The sequence below is a fragment of the Cervus elaphus genome, chromosome 14 (genome assembly GCF_910594005.1).
Source record: "Cervus elaphus chromosome 14, mCerEla1.1, whole genome shotgun sequence".
Taxonomy (NCBI): Eukaryota; Metazoa; Chordata; class Mammalia; order Artiodactyla; family Cervidae; genus Cervus; species Cervus elaphus.
The window spans coordinates 9,990,420-10,008,710 of record NC_057828.1 but is presented as its reverse complement, the minus strand read 5'-3'; the positions used below and the strand labels follow the sequence as shown (position 1 = coordinate 10,008,710).

General features: G+C 35.7%; 1 protein-coding gene across 4 annotated transcripts in view; it reads right to left on the bottom strand.

The window, feature by feature from the left end:
* The window catches only part of KCNT2 (potassium sodium-activated channel subfamily T member 2), a 429,544-nt gene that overhangs the window by 24,843 nt on the left and 386,410 nt on the right, over positions 1 to 18,291 (bottom strand). For 2 of the 4 annotated variants that reach the window (XM_043924233.1, XM_043924236.1), the window contains 2 exons: positions 18,014 to 18,142; positions 14,956 to 14,976 (listed from right to left, as the gene is read on the bottom strand). In XM_043924233.1, coding sequence (XP_043780168.1) covers positions 14,956 to 14,976; positions 18,014 to 18,142 — 150 coding nt within the window. The remainder of the gene's footprint in view (positions 1 to 14,955; positions 14,977 to 18,013; positions 18,143 to 18,291) is intronic. The other 2 variants (XM_043924234.1, XM_043924235.1) reach the window with 1 other exon arrangement.

The following is an 18,291-nucleotide window of genomic DNA, read 5'->3' as shown; positions in this document are numbered from 1 at the left end:
CAGGAAGTCATATGAAATGAACCATGATTCAAACCAGAAAGCCTTATTTTCTAAATCATGCACATGCAAAGGGAAACTTCCTGCATTTTATTGTGCATAAGAGCCGTGTTCACAAACCCGCTGTGTTTGCCGTCTGTGGATGGAAGGTTGAGCTACAACATGCATGTGTTGCTGGCTTCCAAAGTAATAGAATTTGAATTACCAATTTAAGTAAGGTCAGAAGGCAGATCCAATAAGATCCTTTAAAGTGAATATAACTGATGGCGGCTCAGTCAATGCCTTACACACAATTCCTAGTGGCAAGCTATGAGATCGACCTGGTCTCACACTTAAATTCAATAAAAAATGCAAATATTCGTTCACATTTGTTTCAAAACAGTCCTGTAGAGAGTGGTATGGAAATGATTTATTAAACCTTCATTGCTGCATAATTAGAGACTATTTCTCTCTTTTTTAGATTTTTTTTTTTAAGTAAAGACTATAATTGATTTACAGTGTGTTAGTTTCAGGTGCCCAGTACAATGGTTCAGTTATATAAATGTATTATATAATATATATAATTCCATCTACAAAGAAATAGTCTCTTATGAAGCTATGAAGGTTAAATAAATTATACATGTATTACTTATATATAATTTTGCCGAGTCTTTCCCCTTATTGCTATTTTAGGATACTGAATAGAGTTCTCTATGCTATACAGAAAGCCCTTGTTGGTTATATATACTATTTTACATATACTAGCATGTATACATTTAATCCCATTGGAATAAGATAATATTTCATTCAAAATAGAAACCTCTTTTTTGCTGTAGAATTTAGGTTGGAAGTATTAAAAATTCTAATACTGTGGTCTTGCAACAATGGATGCCTTTATAAGTCTTAACTTACTCTAGTCTTACCCGGTTGACGATATACTGAAAATCCTCTTCTCTGAAAGTAAAATATATAAAACTTCAAGTAATATCTACCATCAGTAAAGAATATCAATCTATGTTCAGTAGTTTCAGTTTATGTGTACGTTATAGCAAAATCGAAAATATGTTAGTTCATTCACATTTAGATACTTGGCTTGCACAGATTTGTGAATCAGAATCTAAAATTTATTTGAAGTACTCTTTCTAGTCATAATTCCATGTAATAGCTTTATTTCCCATAAATATGTGGAAACAGTAATTTTGTCAGATCAAATACTCAAGATATTATGCTCATATAATGTCACTGACAAGTCAAGTCACAGAACCAGAAGTTAATAAATATTTTAGGGAAGAAGTTGAAAATTAGCTTATTTTCCAAGTAAAGGATAAAACACTTTTTATCTTTGTGAATGCTTTTCTTAGTTATGTGTACCAGGAATTATATCAAGCATATATGAGCTAAATAATACTGGATCCCCCATTCATCACTGTTTTGAATTCCCCCAAAGGAAAGAATATCATGATTTACATAAAAACCCATAGGACTCACAAGGCATTTTTATCATTATTTCAATAAAAGTAACATCTCTTTTTATATTTCAGTTTAACTAAAGAAAAAGGAAATCAGAAGGATTTGGGGATTAAGTTTAAGAAATCTAAACTCACAAAACAGAGATAGTTATTTGTATGCTTGGAATTTGCATTCCTTTCTTTCCTCCTTCCAATAGGATATAATAAAAAGTATACCAAATTTACATGTATTAAGATACACAAATTTGAGTGATCTTGTGGATACTTTCTAGCTCTGGGCCTACAATAAAACTGTGTAACTGCTGTGTAAAATAAGAATAATGATACTCACATTCTACCTCATAGAAATACATGCCACCTGTAAACTCCTACACATAATAATAATATATCCTAGTAGGAATGATGATCCACAATATCAGTCATTGGTAATAAACGTGAAATTATTCTATTACTGGATACTAAATGTGTGTGGGGAGTGGGGTGTGCAAGCCCATGTGCTTGTGCATTTTAAAAGATCTATTTATACTTTGCCAAGGCCATTTCATCACCTGGTTGTAGCTCTATTGTGCTCCTAACATGACATCATGACCAACAGGAGATATTAAATAGAGTGGTACTAGGATACAGCATCATGATTTCATTGAAGGACCTTTTCCTGAACTTAGAGTCAGAGTTATAGAGTGCTTAAAAACAAGTATTCTGGCATCAGATAGAGCTGAGTTTAAATACACTTACTTGTTCTGTATTCCTGGTTATGTAACTTAAATTCTCTAAGACTGTCCCCAGTGCCCTGTGTGAAAAATGATAATTCTATTCTTACTTTGCTCACAGTGTTTCTCCAAGCAAATCTAGGGGATGACACATAAAAAGTAAATAACAGAGTGCCTGGTCTCAGTAAATGCTCAATCAATATTAGTTAATATTCTGATTCATAATCTTATACAAAAATGGGGAAAATAAAAATAAATAATTATGAGGAGCTATATAAAATCAAAACACAAGTAAGAAAAAGACAGGAATAACTCATATTTTGGTGTAATTTTCTCTATGAGTGACTATATTTCATAAGAAATCAAGGAAATATAAGAAAATTCTTGGAGAAAAAAAATTTCTTTGGTTAAAGTTTTGTGGAATATGAAAAACAGAATAAGTATTTATGTGAAAGAAATTTATTGTTTTGCTTCCATGAACTATTTCTCACTGGTTCTATGTATAATGGGAGAACTCTGGCTTGACTTATTAGTACTTTAATAGTCAGAAGTCTCACATAATTATTAATTAAAAAAATAAGATTTAAACTAATATCTGTGAGAATAAAAATATGTTTATATGTTGTCATGGTCTGAACGCAGAGTTCCAAAGGATAGCAAGGAGAGACAAGAAAGCCTTCCTCAGTGATCATTGCAAAGAAATAGAGGAAAAAAATAGAATGGGAAAGACTAGAGAACTCTTCGAGAAATTTAGAGATAGCAAGGGAATATTTCATGCAAAGATAGGCTCAAGAAAGGACAGAAATGGTATGGACCTAACAGAAGCAGAAAATATTAAGAAGAGGTGGCAAGAAGACACAGAAGAATTATACAAAAAAGATCTTCATGACCCAGATAACCACGATGGCATGATCACTCACCTAGAGTCGGACATCCTGGAATGTGAAGTCAAGTGGGCCTTAAAAAGCATCACTATGAACAAAGCTAGTGGAAATGATGGAATTCCAGTTGAGCTATTTCAAATCCTGAAAGATGATGCTTTGAAAGTGCTGCACCCAATATGCCAGCAAATGTGGAAAACTCAGCAGTGGCCACAGGACTGGAAAAGGTCAGTTTTCATTCCAATCCCTAAGAAAGGCAATGGCAAAGAATGCTCAAACTACCACACAATTGCACTCATCTCACACACTAGCAAGGTAATGCTCACAATTCTCCAAGTCAGGTTTCAGCAATATGTGAACTATGAACTTCCAGATGTTCAAACTGGTTTTAGAAAAGGCAGAGGAACCAGAGATCAACTGGCTAACATCCACTGGATCATCAAAAAAGCAAGAGAGTTCCAGAAAAACATCTATTTCTGCTTTATTGACAATGCCAAAGCCTTTGACTGTGTGGATCACAATAAACTGTGGAAAATTCTGAAAGAGATGGGAATACCAGATTACCTGACCTGCCTCTTGAGAAACCTGTATGCAGGTCAGGAAGCAACAGTTAGAACTGGACATGGAACAACAGACTGGTTCCAAATCGGGAAAGGAATGTGTCAAGGCTGTATATTGTCACCCTGCTTATTTAACTTATATGCAGAGTACATCAAGAGAAACGTTGGACTGGATGAAGCACGAGCTGGAATCAAGATTGCCGGGAGAAATATCAACTTCAGATATGCAGATAACACCATCGTTATGGCAGAAAGTAAAGAATCCGCCTGCAATGTGGGAGACCCGTGTTTGATCCCTGGGTTGGGAAGATCCCCTGGAGAAGGGAAAGGCTACCCACTCCAGTATTCTGGCCTGGAGAATCCCATGGACTGTATAGTCCATGCTGTCACCAAGAGCTGGACACGACTGAGCAACTTTCACTCACTTCATTCACGCCATAGGTTACTGAGCATCTGTGGAACAAAGTGTTATTTTAAAATAAATCAATTCATCCAGTAGTTTGAGAGTGAGTGTTAGTAATCTGGATTCATGACTCCAGAATAGTGTTACAGCTTTTATAGAGACTTAAACTGTGCCAGTATATAATAGACTTCTGAATTGTTGCTAAAGAAGAGAACAGGGAAGTGAAATCACTGGAGATGTGCTAGTTGAGCATTTATAAAAGAATTCCCGTAAAATGTTTTCCATTAAAGAAAGATCAAATAATCATAACATTTGAGAGATCATTTAAGTTTAACCCATAAGCACCATTGCTAGTGACTGGGTCTCCTGGACATTTCTTTTTATTACTAAAAATCCACAGAAAGATGATCTCTCCATTTTCAATAAAGACTCAGTTTTTAGTTTAAGAAAAGAAAGAAAATAACTAGTCACGCTGTATTTAGATGTATTTTCAGACTAGAAATAAGTAAAGAATAAGCAATTTTATAGTCTTAAAAACTGCTGTATTTGGAATCAAATATTAGGTTGTATTTTCAATCACAGCAGGCCAATGTTTCATGACTTTAAGCAAACCAACTAAGCTTCTTGAAAATAGTCTCAGTAATTGTTATCCTGGTTTTCATAGCAAAAATAAACAAAAGTTACAAGAAAATAGTAACAAACATCTCACATAAATTCTAAAGCCAAATATTTACTCAAGAGTGTAAGTTCAAATAATAGATTTTCTAAAGCTAATAATTTGATGGAATAATGAGCATTATTCCAATCATTTGACTTCATTCATATCTAGAAATAAGATAATTCATATAAATGTTCTCTTAGGTACTTTTCAATTTCATCTATTATTCTATGAGGTTTACTAGTAGTAGTTAGAATTGCCATTAACTCACCATTTCAATCCAGTAGCTTCAAAAGTCAATGTTTAATTTTATGTCCAAGTGAAAAAAATTTCAAATTCTCTACAAGATAACCTTTAATAATCTACAAACTTATTTTACTTGTTTTCCCTTATGGTCAGAACATGTTTTTTCCTCTTCCTCCCCATCCCCTCATCCCCAAGCCCCGCTTCCTTTCTCTCTCTCTCTCTCTGCCCTGTCCCTCTCTGTCATATGTAGCACCTTTCTGTTATTATCTTTAAAAGAAAAATCAAACCTAGTCAGTTACTTTTCTGTTTATTACTTAAAACTCCTTTTTGGCTATTTATGTGTTCTAAATGTACACACTAAGCTATATATTCATACATCTTTGGTGATCTGGTTTTCAATGTGTATGTGTGGGGAGGGTAGGTGTTTAATTAAATCTCTGCTTTCTTTGCTCTGTGAAATTTGAAATCTAGCTAATCTATTATCTTGATATTATTTCTGACATTGGTCATTGATTTCTTCCTTGAGCCTTGACTGCTGTCATTCAGAAACAACTAGTGTACAGGATTTCAATTTGTCTATATCAGTAACCTCAGATACGCAGATAACACCACCGTTATGACAGAAAGTGAAGAACTAAAGAGCCTCTTGATGAAAGCAAAAGAGGAGAGTGAAAAAGTTGGCTTAAAGCTCAACATTCAGAAAACTAAGATCATGGCATCCGGTCCCGTCACTTTATGGCAAATAGATGGGGAAACAATGGAAACAGTGACATATTTTATTTATTTGGGCTCCAAAATCACTGCAGATGGTGACTGCAGCTGTGAAATTAAAGACACTTGCTCCTTGGAAGGAAAGTTATGACCAACCTAGACAGCATATTAAAAAGCAGAGACATTACTTTGCCAACAAAGGCCCATCTAGTCAAGGCTATGGTTTTTCCAATAGTCATATATGGATACGAGAGTTGGACTATAAAGAAACCTGAGTGCCAAAGAAGTGATGCTTTTGAACTGTGGTGTTGGAGAAAACTCTTGAGAGTCCCTTGGGCTACAAGGAGATCTAACCAGTCCATCCTAAAGGAAATCAGTCCTGAATGTTCATTGGAAGGACTGATATTGAAGCCGAAACTCAAATAATTTGGCCACCTGATGCGAAGAACTGACTCCTTGGAAAAAACCCTGATGCTGGAAAAGATTGAAGGTGGGAGGAGAAGGGGATGACAGAGGATGAGAAGGTTGGGTGTTATCACCGACTCAATGGACATGAGTTTGGGTAAACTCCGGGAGCTGATGATGGACAGGGAGGCCTGGCGTGCTGCAGTCCATGGGGTTGCAGAGTCGGATACGACTGAGCGACTGAACTGAACTGATGCGTTTCCTAGTGCTTTAAGCCCAGAAAATCTTACTTTTATTTTTTCTCTGTTTAAGATCTTGAATACTATTATCATGTAATTACTAACTACATGGTAGATGTCTTCCCTTAAGATATGTATTAATTAATTTTATCATTAGCATAAATGCTATTTAATTGATATTTAAATTACTCTTAGATTATTAAAATATTATGAGTTAATGCTTTTAAATTCATCAATCTAAATAACTCTCCTTGGTATATAAAAGCAAACTGAGAAATAATTTTGACTTTATTTTGGTTGGTTGTGTTATTTTCCTAGGAGCCTCATAAAGTGACTCATAAATATGCAGACACTAGGCAGCATATATGTTACTCATTTTACTTTTTATCACATGTTTAGGAAGTTACACTCTGAAAGAACTACTTCACCAATTGAAGTCAGAAACTTCAATCTTTGGCATTTAAGGACCAGAGGATGGAGCCAGGGCTCTGTCACTGGTCTCAGACGTCTCCGTGTGATTCATACTGAATTGCGTGTCTGGATTCCAATAAAGGGCATGACTGGAACTTTCAGTGAAAGATACTTATCCTATGACCATTGGTTGTGTGTATAAAGCAGGCATCAAACTCCACTGCAAAGAGTGTTAGGGGAAAATGCTGCCACCCTGGGTACCACAGAGGTAGATTATGTGGCTACTTGTGTGGAGGAAGAGCAGTTCATGCTGAAATCCACACTCCTGAAAACAGCTCCCTGAGACCCTACAAAATGCTTCCGCTGCTGCTGCCTGTACCTCTGCAACAATAAAGATCCTGATAGCCAGAGTCATAAGGAGAAGTATCCATAGGGCACTGCAGCTAAATTAAGCCTCAAAGAATATTCATATTCTTATGCAAAGAATCTACATAAAATGATATTATTGATCCAAGTATATTGAAGCTTAGAGACGGGGATCAAGAACATCCCCATGGAAAAGAAATGCAAAAAGGCAAAATGGCTATCTGAGGAGGCCTTACAAATAGCTGTGAAAAGAAGAGAAGTGAAAAGAAAAGGAGAAAAGGAAAGATATTCCCATTTGAGTGCAGAGTTCCAAAAAATAGCCAGGAGAAATAAGAAAGCCTTCCTCAGCAATCAATGCAAAGAAATAGAGGAAAACAACAAAATGGGAAAGACGAGATCTCTTCAAGAAAATTAGAGATACCAAGGGAACATTTCACGCAAAGATGGGTTCGATAAAGGACAAAAATGGTATGGACCTAACAAGAGCAGAAGATACCAAGAAGTGGCAAGAATACACAGAAGAACTGTACAAAAAAAAATCTTCATGACCCAGACAATCACAATGGTGTGATCACTCACCTAGAGCCAGACATCCTGGAATGTGAAGTCAGGTGGGCCTTAGAAAGCATCACCACGAACAAAGCTAGTAGATGTGATGGGATTCCAGTTGAGCTATTTCAAATCCTGAAAGATCATGCTTTGAAAGTGCTGCACCCAATATGCCAGCAAATTTGGAAAACTCAGCAGTGGCCACAGGACTGGAAAAGGTCCGTTTTCATTCCAATCTCAGAAAAGCAATCCCAAAGAATGTTCAAACTACCACACAATTGCACTCATCTCACACGCTAGTAAGGTAATGCTCAAAATTCTCCAAGCCAGGCTTCAGCAATATGTGAACCGTGAACTTCCAGATGTTCAAGCTGGATTTAAAAAAGGCAGAGGAATCAGAGATCAAATTGTCAACATCTGCTGGATCATCGAAAAAGCAAGAGAGTTCCAGAAAAACATCTATTTCTGCTTTATTGACAATGCCAAAGCCTTCGACTGTGTGGATCACAATAAATTGTGGAAAATTCTGAAGGAGATGGGAATACCAGACCACCTGACCTGCCTCTTGAGAAACCTGTATGCAGGTCAGGAAGCATGGACATGAAACAACAGACTGGTTCCAAATAGGAAAAGGAGTACATCAAGGCTATATATTGTCACCTTGCTTATTTAACTTCTAATGCAAAGTACATCATGAGAAACGCTGGGCTGGAAGAAGCACAAGCTGGAATTAAGATTTCCAGGAGAAATATCAATAATCTCAGATATGCAGATGACACCACCTTTATGGCAGAAAATGAAGAGGAACTAAAAAGCCCCTTGATGAAAGTGAAAGAGGAGAGTGGAAAATTGGCTTAAAGCTCAACATTCAGGAATCTAAAATCATGGCATCTGGTCCCATTACTTCATGGGAAATAGATGGGGAAACAGTGAAAACAGTGTCAGACTTTATTTTTTTTTCAGCTCCAAAATCACTGCAGATGGTGATTGCAGCCATGAAATTAAAAGACGCTTACTCCTTGGAAGGAAAGTTACAACCAACCTAGATAGCATATTAAAAAGCAGAGACATTACTTTGCCAACAAAGGTCCGTCTAGTCAAGGCTATGGTTTTTCCAGTGGTCATGTATGGATGTCAGAGTTGGACTGTGAAGAAAGCTGAGTGCCGAAGAATTGATGCTTCTGAACTGTGGTGTTGGAGAAGACTCTTGAGAGTTCCTTGGACTGCAAGGAGATCCAACCAGTGCATCCTAAAGGAGATCAGTCCTGGTTGTTCATTGGAAGGACTGATGCTGAGGCTGAAACTCCAGTACTTTGGCCACCTCATGCGAAGAGTTGACTCATTGGAAAAAACCGTGATGCTGGGAGGGATTGGGGGCAGGAGGAGAAGGGGATGACAGAGGATGAGATGGCTGGATGGCATCACTGACTCGATGGGCATGAGTTTGAGTAAACTCCGGGAGTTGGTGATGGACAGGGAGGCCTGGTGTGCTGTGGTTCATGGGGTCTCAAAGAGTTGGACACGACTGAGCGACTGAACTGAACTGATTAAAGCTTAGAAATTATCACTCCTCTATGAAAATTGGAATAACTCAATCAACATTATAATTTTACATTGAGTTCTGATTTTGTAAACTCCCACAATCATGCACCAAGAAGCTGTGAGTAAAGGCTTAATTTATTACCTGTGGCAGGGCAAAGTGAAAGAATGATGTCCATGCAGTTTAAGGCACAAGTGAACAGAAAGTCAGGACTATGTAGCTAAATCAAACAGACTGGATGCATTTAAATAGTTTCTTGCTACTAGGTGTGCCAGTGAGACTTTTTTTTTTATTGAAAGATAATTGTTTTACCGAATTTTGTTGTTTTCTGTCACTCAACATGAGTCAGTCATAGGTATACATATATCCCCTCCTTTTTGAACCTCCTTCCCATCTCCCATACCATCCCATCCCTCTAGGTTGATACAGAGCCCCTGTTTGAGTTTCCTGAGCCATACAGCAAATTCCCATTGGCTATCTATTTTACATATGGTAATGTACGTTTCCATGTTACTCTTTCATACATTTTATCCTCTCTTCCCCTCTCCCCATGTCCATAATTATATTCTCTATGTCTGTTTCTCCATTGTTGCCCTGTAAATAAATTCTTCAGTATCATTTTTCTAGATTCTGTATATATGCATTACAATATGAAACTTATCTTTCTCTTTCTGACTCACTTCACTCTGTATGATAGGTTCTAGGTTCATCTACCTCATCAGAACTGACTGAAATGCATTCCCTTTTATGACTGAGTAATATTCCATTGTGTATATGTACCACAACTTTATCCATTCATCTGTCAGTGGACATCTAGGTTGCTTCCATGTTCTAGCTATTGTAAATAGTGCTGTAATGAACAATGGGATACATGTGTCTTTTTCAATTTTGGTTTCCTCAGAATATATGCCTAGGAGTGGAATTGCTGGGTCTTATGGTGGTTCATTGGAAGGAATGATGCTGAAGCTGAAACTCCAATACTTTGGCCACCTCATGCGAAGAGTTGACTCGGAAAAGACCCTGATGCTGGGAGGGATTGAGGGCAGGAGAAGGGGACAACAGAGGATGAGATGGCTGGATGGCATCACCGACTCAATGGTCATGAGTTTGAGTAAACCCCGAGAGTTGGTGATGGACAGGGAGGCCTGGCGTGCTGCGGTTCATGGGGTCACAAAGATCTATGTAAGCCCATGTACCATGACATATAGAATTACTTGCCATTAACTATGAACAATTCACTTAACATAACACATTTCTGATCTTTTCTAATTAATGAAGTAGCAATAACTTCCCGACTTAATTTCCACTCTGCTACATGTGGAGAACAGCACAAGTTCACACAGCTAGTAGGAGCCAACTTTAAACATAGATTATGTGGTTCCAAGTCCACTGCTTATTTGGTCAGGAAAAATAATTGGGTAACTGATTCTTCTAGGAACAGAGACAGAAGGAATGTAAACAATGGGTAAAATACAGAAGAGTCTAAAATACAGCAACAAGAAAATGACTTCAAAATGACATAAAAAATCCACTATATATAATAGGTTCTAGGTTCATCCACCTAATTAGAACTGACTCAAATGCACTCATTTTTATGGCTTAGTAATATTCCACTGTGTATATATACCACAACTTCTTTATCCATTCATCTGTTGATGGACATCTAAGTTACTTCCATGTTCTAGCTCTTGTAAATAGTGTTGCAATGAACAATGGGATACATGTGTCTTTTTCAATTTTTGTCTCCTCAGGGTATTGGCCTAGGAGTGGGACTGCTGGGTCATACGGTGGTTTTATTCCTAGTTTTTTGAGAAATCTCCATGCCATCTTCCACAGTGGCTTTACCAATTTACCGTATTCTAACACCGTATTCTAACATATATATACAGAATCTAGGAAAATGGTATTGAAGAATTTATTTACAGGTCAACAGGTCAACAATGGAGAAACAGACATAGAGAATAGGCTTATGGACATGGTGAGAGGGGAGGAGAGGGTGAGATGTATGGAAAGAGTAACATGGAGACTTACATTACCATATGTAAAATAGATAGCCAACAGGAATTTGCTGTTTGGCTCAGGAAACTCAAACAGGGGCTCTGTACCAACCTAGAGGGGTGGAATGGGGAGGGAGATGGGAGGGAGGTTCAAAAGGGAGGGGATATATGTAGACCTATGGCTGATTCATGTTGAGGTTTGACAGAGAACAGCAAAATTCTGTAAAGCAATTATCCTTCAATAAAAAATAAATTAATTTTTAAAATCCACTATATATGCATCATGCAAAGAAAACAATCATTTATCTGTATGTATTATGCAAGATCTTGAAGGAAGAGAATTCAGATACAGCATATCCACCAATAAGTCATTAAATCCAAGAATAGGCATGAAAAGCTCACATTTGCTTTTTGAGAAATCTTTCTTTGATGTTTGCTGTCTCATTCCAAGCACCTAGGCTCAGGAAATGTCTAATTCTGGGAGATAAGACGGAGAAGATATGGCAGATAATGAGTTTGTTCTTCATGTTTAGGAATTAGAACACTGAGCACATGAAAAACAAATGTGCCCTCCATCAACCTCAAAGTAATCACTGAAACCTAAAGATTTAATTAGTTCTCCAAGGTCATGTGCAGAAAAAGAGGAAAGGCTATACACATAGTTTTGAAAAATGTCTGGTTTTGGTTCGTGTCAGTTCCCATGTTGATTCTCAAACAAAGTACTTTGAGATCTCAAAGCAAGTGGTAGAAAAGAGAGAAGTGGTCAGAAACTGGCAGAGGCTACTTCAGTGAAATCTAATGATTAAAATAATAATAAAAAAGAGGCTTTTTATTTTATGAAGTTAAGTGTCTCAGCTTCTGCTCATTTACAAATGGGAGTAACATCATCTGCCATATTAGCTTGCTGTGTAGATTAAATAAGAGAATGTTCAGCATTGGGCAGAGACCAAGATTAACACTCTTGGGGGGACAATCTGCAGTGAAGCTTAGCCCACACTTAAATCATGGTGTGCTTCCTGGAATTGAAAGAGGAAGGCACACCCTAGAATTGGAGGTAAATCCCTGCCTCTCCTTGAGGTTCTGAGTTATAGAGCCAACCCCAGGACAGGAGATTAGAGACAAATTTTCAGATGGAAGATCACAGGATCAGCATCTAAAATGAGTTGGTATTGGGACTTCCTAGGTGGTCCAGAGGTTGAGACTTCATCTTCCAATGCGGGGGATGTGGGTTCAATTCCTGGTCTGGGAGCTAAGATCTCACATGCCTTGGGACCAAAAAAAAAAACAACAAAAAAACCCCACAAAACATAAAATGGAAGCAATATTGTAACAAATTCAATAGAGACTTAAAATAACTTTTTAAATAAAATGAGTTGTTATAGGCAGAAACTGAACAGAATAAAGAGGAGGAAAAGAAATAAACCAGGATAAACAAGAGTTATTCATAAAATGAAAACTGACAAGAGAATTTTAAGATGTAAGAGACAACGAAGCCAGTTAAAGTTCCTATAATGTTTAAACAAATTACAACTAATTTAACATGCCAGTGATTTTGGCTAAAAGAGATTTTTAGTAAGAACAGAATCAATCAAAGAGTGAGGAAAAACTGAGAGACATGGATAAGGAATAGATGCACATCATTGGCACCCCACTCCAGTACTCTCACCTGGAAAATTCCATGGAAGGAGGGAGACTGGTGGACTGCAGTCTGTGGGGTCACTAAGAGTTGGACACGGCTGAGCGACTTAGCAACAGCAGCATATTTGAACTCTTCTGAGAGTTTAACAGCAAGAGTGAAATAAGAACAGTAGAATAAAAGGGGAATGTTTCCTGAGTTTGAGGAAACCCGAACATATTTGAGGGTTGAGAGAGAGAACAAAACAAACAAACAAAAAAATTGGAAAGAACAGAAATTATGGATGAAAAGAAAAATGGGATTACAAGGATAAATATATTTTAATATCTAAAGTGCAGTTAGAGCTTTTTCTTCATAAAAGGATTTTGAGGAGATACTTACAGTGGAAAACTCAGCAAATTAGAGGGAAGAAGCTTAGTTTACATAGGAAATTAACTGGAGGATTTTAGGACCTAGAATAGTAACTATGAGAAAGAAGGCAATTACAGGAAGAAAGTTACAAGTCAAATTCCAACTGGCTACAAAAATTCAGAAATGAGCCAAACCTTTGACTCTCTGAATCTATAATGGTAAATTAGAGAAAAGAGGAGATAATAAAGCTTGACATCTGAATTAAAAGTGCAGAACATATGAATCAACACGGAAAACTACAATAGAGCCAAAAATCTACATTCAAAAAATTAACTCCACTTTCAAACATGAAGCTATACAATTTTTAGCCAAAGGCAAACTCCTTGTAGGGACATGGTGTGACCACTAACTAGTGTTTCTACCACTGTGAATCAAGTCTGGATTCATACTCGAGAATGCGTTTAGAAGAGGCAAAGTGAAGCAATTTGGCTTGTGACATGTTCCTAAAATACTTCCTGAAATAATGTCTGCCAGTGCATTAAAAATAAAATGAAAACTTGTCAATCAGGCCAAGTCAAATACTGGTACAAATGAAAAATTTTAGAAATATATGCTTAAACTCATTAGTAACTTTTTAAAGCATTACAAAATATAGTCTAATAAATAAACCATAAAAACTCTAAGATAAGCTCCCCAAACCTTGCCTTTGCCAGAGCTGTATTCTGCATTAAACTAGAATTTCAATTTGCATCACCTGCAGGCAGCCATGGTAGCTGGAACTGGTGAGCAACTTCATGATAAACAAATGTTACCATTGTCTATATACCATCATGTGAAAAATGTCAGAAAGCAGCTAAAACATTCTTATAGCCCAAAGAGAAGCTTCTTTAGTACTTATTTTGTAAATTCCAAAGGAAGCAATATATAAAAAAAAACATAGAATATTTAAGAATATGACAGAGCTAGAGCTTCTTAAACCTTAAATAAGTAATGTAGAGTGATCAGAATAATTTAATAAACATTTGCATTTATTACATGGCTTCAAATTGTAGAGAAAATACCAGTCATTCTGTCAAAATTTCTGGAATTATGATAATATAGAACTTCAACGAGCTCAAAAATAGACTCATATTTTTGGTTGGTAATTTTGACACCAAAGTTTTACACTTGTGATATTTTTCCACAGTAAGCTGAATTGTACCACTGCTTTGACATTCAAAATGCAATTTTTAAAGTTGAAAATACTTATATTTGTAATAGTTTCTTTAATTCTATTAATGTTTGGGAGTTTGTGTTAAGTACTAAGGCCATTATGACAATTATTTAACATGATCTACATGAAGAAAATGGAAAATAAAAAATGCAAATCACATAAAGATAAATCAAGGTTTCAGGAATATAAATGTATAAGAAGGAATCCATCTCAGGTCCTATTGTTCCCATAACTGTTCCTAACAAATCCAGGCTCCTTTAAGAAGCAAACTAAAGGTATGTTTTATGTCAAGACCCCGATTCCATCTCAGTCCCAGCTGACTGCACTGAAGTTGGCACATCCCTTGAGGACAGAGAATGTACATCCAGTAAGTGACTAGCTGGTAATGACACCACACAGTAAAATATGCGATTGCATTAATACATATACATAACTTGAAGACAAACAGGTAATATTAATTTGCAATCATATTAGGGAAATACAGATACACTAACTTCAAGAGAACATATTAAATCATTTCAGCGTGTTTTCTTTTAAAATCTGAAATATTGAGCTTAAGCTTTAATATTCTTTTCTTCTAATGACTCATTATATTAGACCATTTGAAGAAAGGGAGACAAACAAAAATACTTACTTGTGATGCTATTTCTCGACACTGACACAAAGGGAGGGAAAAGAAACACACAAAATTCAGCTTAAACAACGACTAAACAATACATACACAAAAAATCAGCAACAGGACAATATACGACAGATAACACATAACATTTATCATCTAATTATGTGCTTGATTACTTATAATAGCACTTTTGAATAAAATTAGGTAAAGAATAAGCTAATATTTTAAAAATTTGCCAGAAAGATGTTAGGTTTTTTCTAAAGTCATCTTTCTATGATTTGATGAAAAGTTAATGTGGTGTTATTAGAAAATAAAATAAAAAATTATAAGAGTATATTAAAGGATTACATTCATGAGAAGAAATTGACCTCATTATTGATATTCAAAAATCATTATTGATATTAATAGCTGTACTGTTTTTTTAAATGTTAGATACTATAGTAAGATTATTTTTCACCCCTATGTATACATTCAAGCAAATGTATAGAAATATTCTGAGTTTTCAAATATGTTATAAAGGTTAAAATTTGATCTTCCCAGTCAATATATAAGCCCTAAACATTTAGAGGTTATAAAAATCATGTTATCTTGTTCTTCAGTTCTATGGAATAACATGGTCTTCATCCTTCAAAAGGCAGAAGTGAAATTTTCAATTATAATTTTTGTTGTACTATAATTCAAGTCTAACCCACTATTTAGGATTGTCACTATTGTTACAAATATTAAAAAACACATTAAAATATATGAATATAGGCTTGTTGGAACTGTTTGTCTCCAGATTCTTAACACTTGGCCCAATGGAATAACAGTGAGCAGAAAATGGGAGAGAATGAGCAGTTCAAGTTTCAAAACTATTTGATCTTAAGCCTTACTAAAATATTTCTATTAATGTAATCTGGAGGCTTCCCTGGTGGTGTAAATGCCAAATAATCTGCCTGCCACGCAGGAGACCCAGATTCGATCCCTGGGTTGGGAAGATTCCCTGGAGAAAGGAATGGCTACCCACTCCAGTATTGTGGCCTGGAGAAACCCATGGACAGAGGAGCCTGGTGGGCCACAGTCCATGGGTCTCAAAGAGTCAGACACGAATGAGCCTGATTTTATAAAATGAGATTTGACTGAGTACCACTTTTTTGGTACTTTAGCATCTTGCAAAACTATAAAGCCAGGTAATGTTCATCATGTTTTCTTTCTCTTAAATATCTCTAAATATTAAATCTCATATAAGGAAACATATAATGTACTCACTCTGTTAACAATGATCAGGAAAAACAAATCTTTCTGTAGATGAACTTACATCTTTGTGTGTATCAAACTACAATTATTATATAACTCAACAGTTTTATGTTTGCCTTATTTGCCAGAAAAATAAAAGTAGAATTCCTTTTCAACCACAGCAGTCAGGTCATTTTAGATGTAAAGTAACATTAATTTCTTGCCCTTACTAATATATGTTACTGTAAAAGTACTCGAAGTTTATTATAATCTTTAAACTGCCTCTTTTTTTTTTCTGTAATAGGTAGTATATAAAATTTAAACAAAACTGTGTGTTCCAAAAGATGAACTGAACTCAGTATAAGAAGACAGCAGATATTACCTTCATTTAACCTAGTATTCTTTTATTTTTTCCAAGGATGTGTGCTTTTGATAGAAGTTGGAGGTTTGGGAATTTATAAATATTTTTCTGATTTGTGATGGGAAGAAATGACTGAGATGTAATGTTAAATGCTCCTTGATGACACTATGAATATTCAATTATCTTTTCCCTATCTACACTGTTAACAGCATACAACAAAGACTCTTAATAATACAGAATGACAAATATGGATATGAACTTGACCAATGGAAGAATTGACTATTTTCAAATTGACAAAATCCATATTACAAGATAAAAACAGGATAGTATCCTGCTATGTGGAAATCTTTGTCTTTATCAAGATTGAGTAAGACATGGTTAATTGCTTAGGTGTGAAAGCACTTTTTTTCTTTTAACTGTTAATCAAATAATATTTTTTGGATGCAATATTTTTAAACTTTTAGGCATATCAGCCAAGCTGTCTTACATATTTAACTGTCTGGTATGTTTCTTCCATCAGTCATTCCTGATTTTTTCCAATTTGGTCCTGCTCTTTGTGGTGTGAACTACAGGGACCACAGCCAATGAAAAACTCAGATTCAGCTGCAGAAATGGCAATAAAACATCTTTTAGCACCTCTGAAGCTGCAGTGAAACCAGCAAAAAGCATCTCAGAAAAATGAAACTATTTTCTTCTGGCCTCAATATCACTTACTTAAACGTCAAACTAAATTGTAACAAGAAAATAAAACTCTACTCCATTATCCTTATGCTTCCTATAAAGTTCTTCTTTTCCACCACAGATTCATTGATTTTAATCACAAGCTGATGTAACGATTACATGACTGTTAAAATGCATGTAATTGATCTAAGTCTCATAGTTAAGGTTCTGTTTCACATAAGACCAAAGAAATGGTTAACCAAAATTTTGAATAATATTGAGGTATCTGAAGAAGATAAATATTTCAAGAATATAAACCATAATCTAGAACCACACAGTGTGACCAAATTAAAATATGGATATATTTTCTGTCGTATGCAGGCATTGTAAATTCTGTTCCATTTTTAATAGGCTCCAGTTTGCTATTATGATTATTGAGCCAGGGTCTGACACTTCTCCTGGGGTTCTTTCCTTGGCTCCAAAGTAGTTCTCAACCTAGAGTTTGAGAAAAGGTGAGTTTCATGCTCCCTAACTTATCTCTGTTTCCTTCTTTCCAAATGCTAATATACTGGAGCTTAAGATTATATTAAAAACTAGATTGCTTGTGCTGAGAACTTTTCTTATGTGTCAAAAGGTTACTTAGAATTAATTTACTTCCTGAAAACCTACAAAAAGCATTGAGTCCAAACTCTAGAATATCACTTTCACCAAAAATACTTTATGAAATTCCTGACATAATTTAATGGCCAATATTTCAGAAATAAGTTTCTAGGTTTAGGAATCACAGTTTTCAATCACATTAAACATTAAGACAGGAATATGTGGATATTTTCAAACCTCAGATGTAGTAAGCTTTTGAGATTCTGTCCTGTAGATCCCAATGGGAACGTCTCCAGTAGAAGAACATAACTTCTGATAAAGTCTGGCATAAGTCCTGATCCATAAGTCATCCTCCGTGATCTTCATCTGTAATATAATTGGATTATTTACATACCAGATTTTTAAGAAAGAAAAAACCTAATGGTTATTTTCCATTCCTTAAAAGTAGATTTCACTGATATTTCAAAATCTCAAAGCAACATTTCATAAGTGCTTATCTGTAAATTAAAGCTATT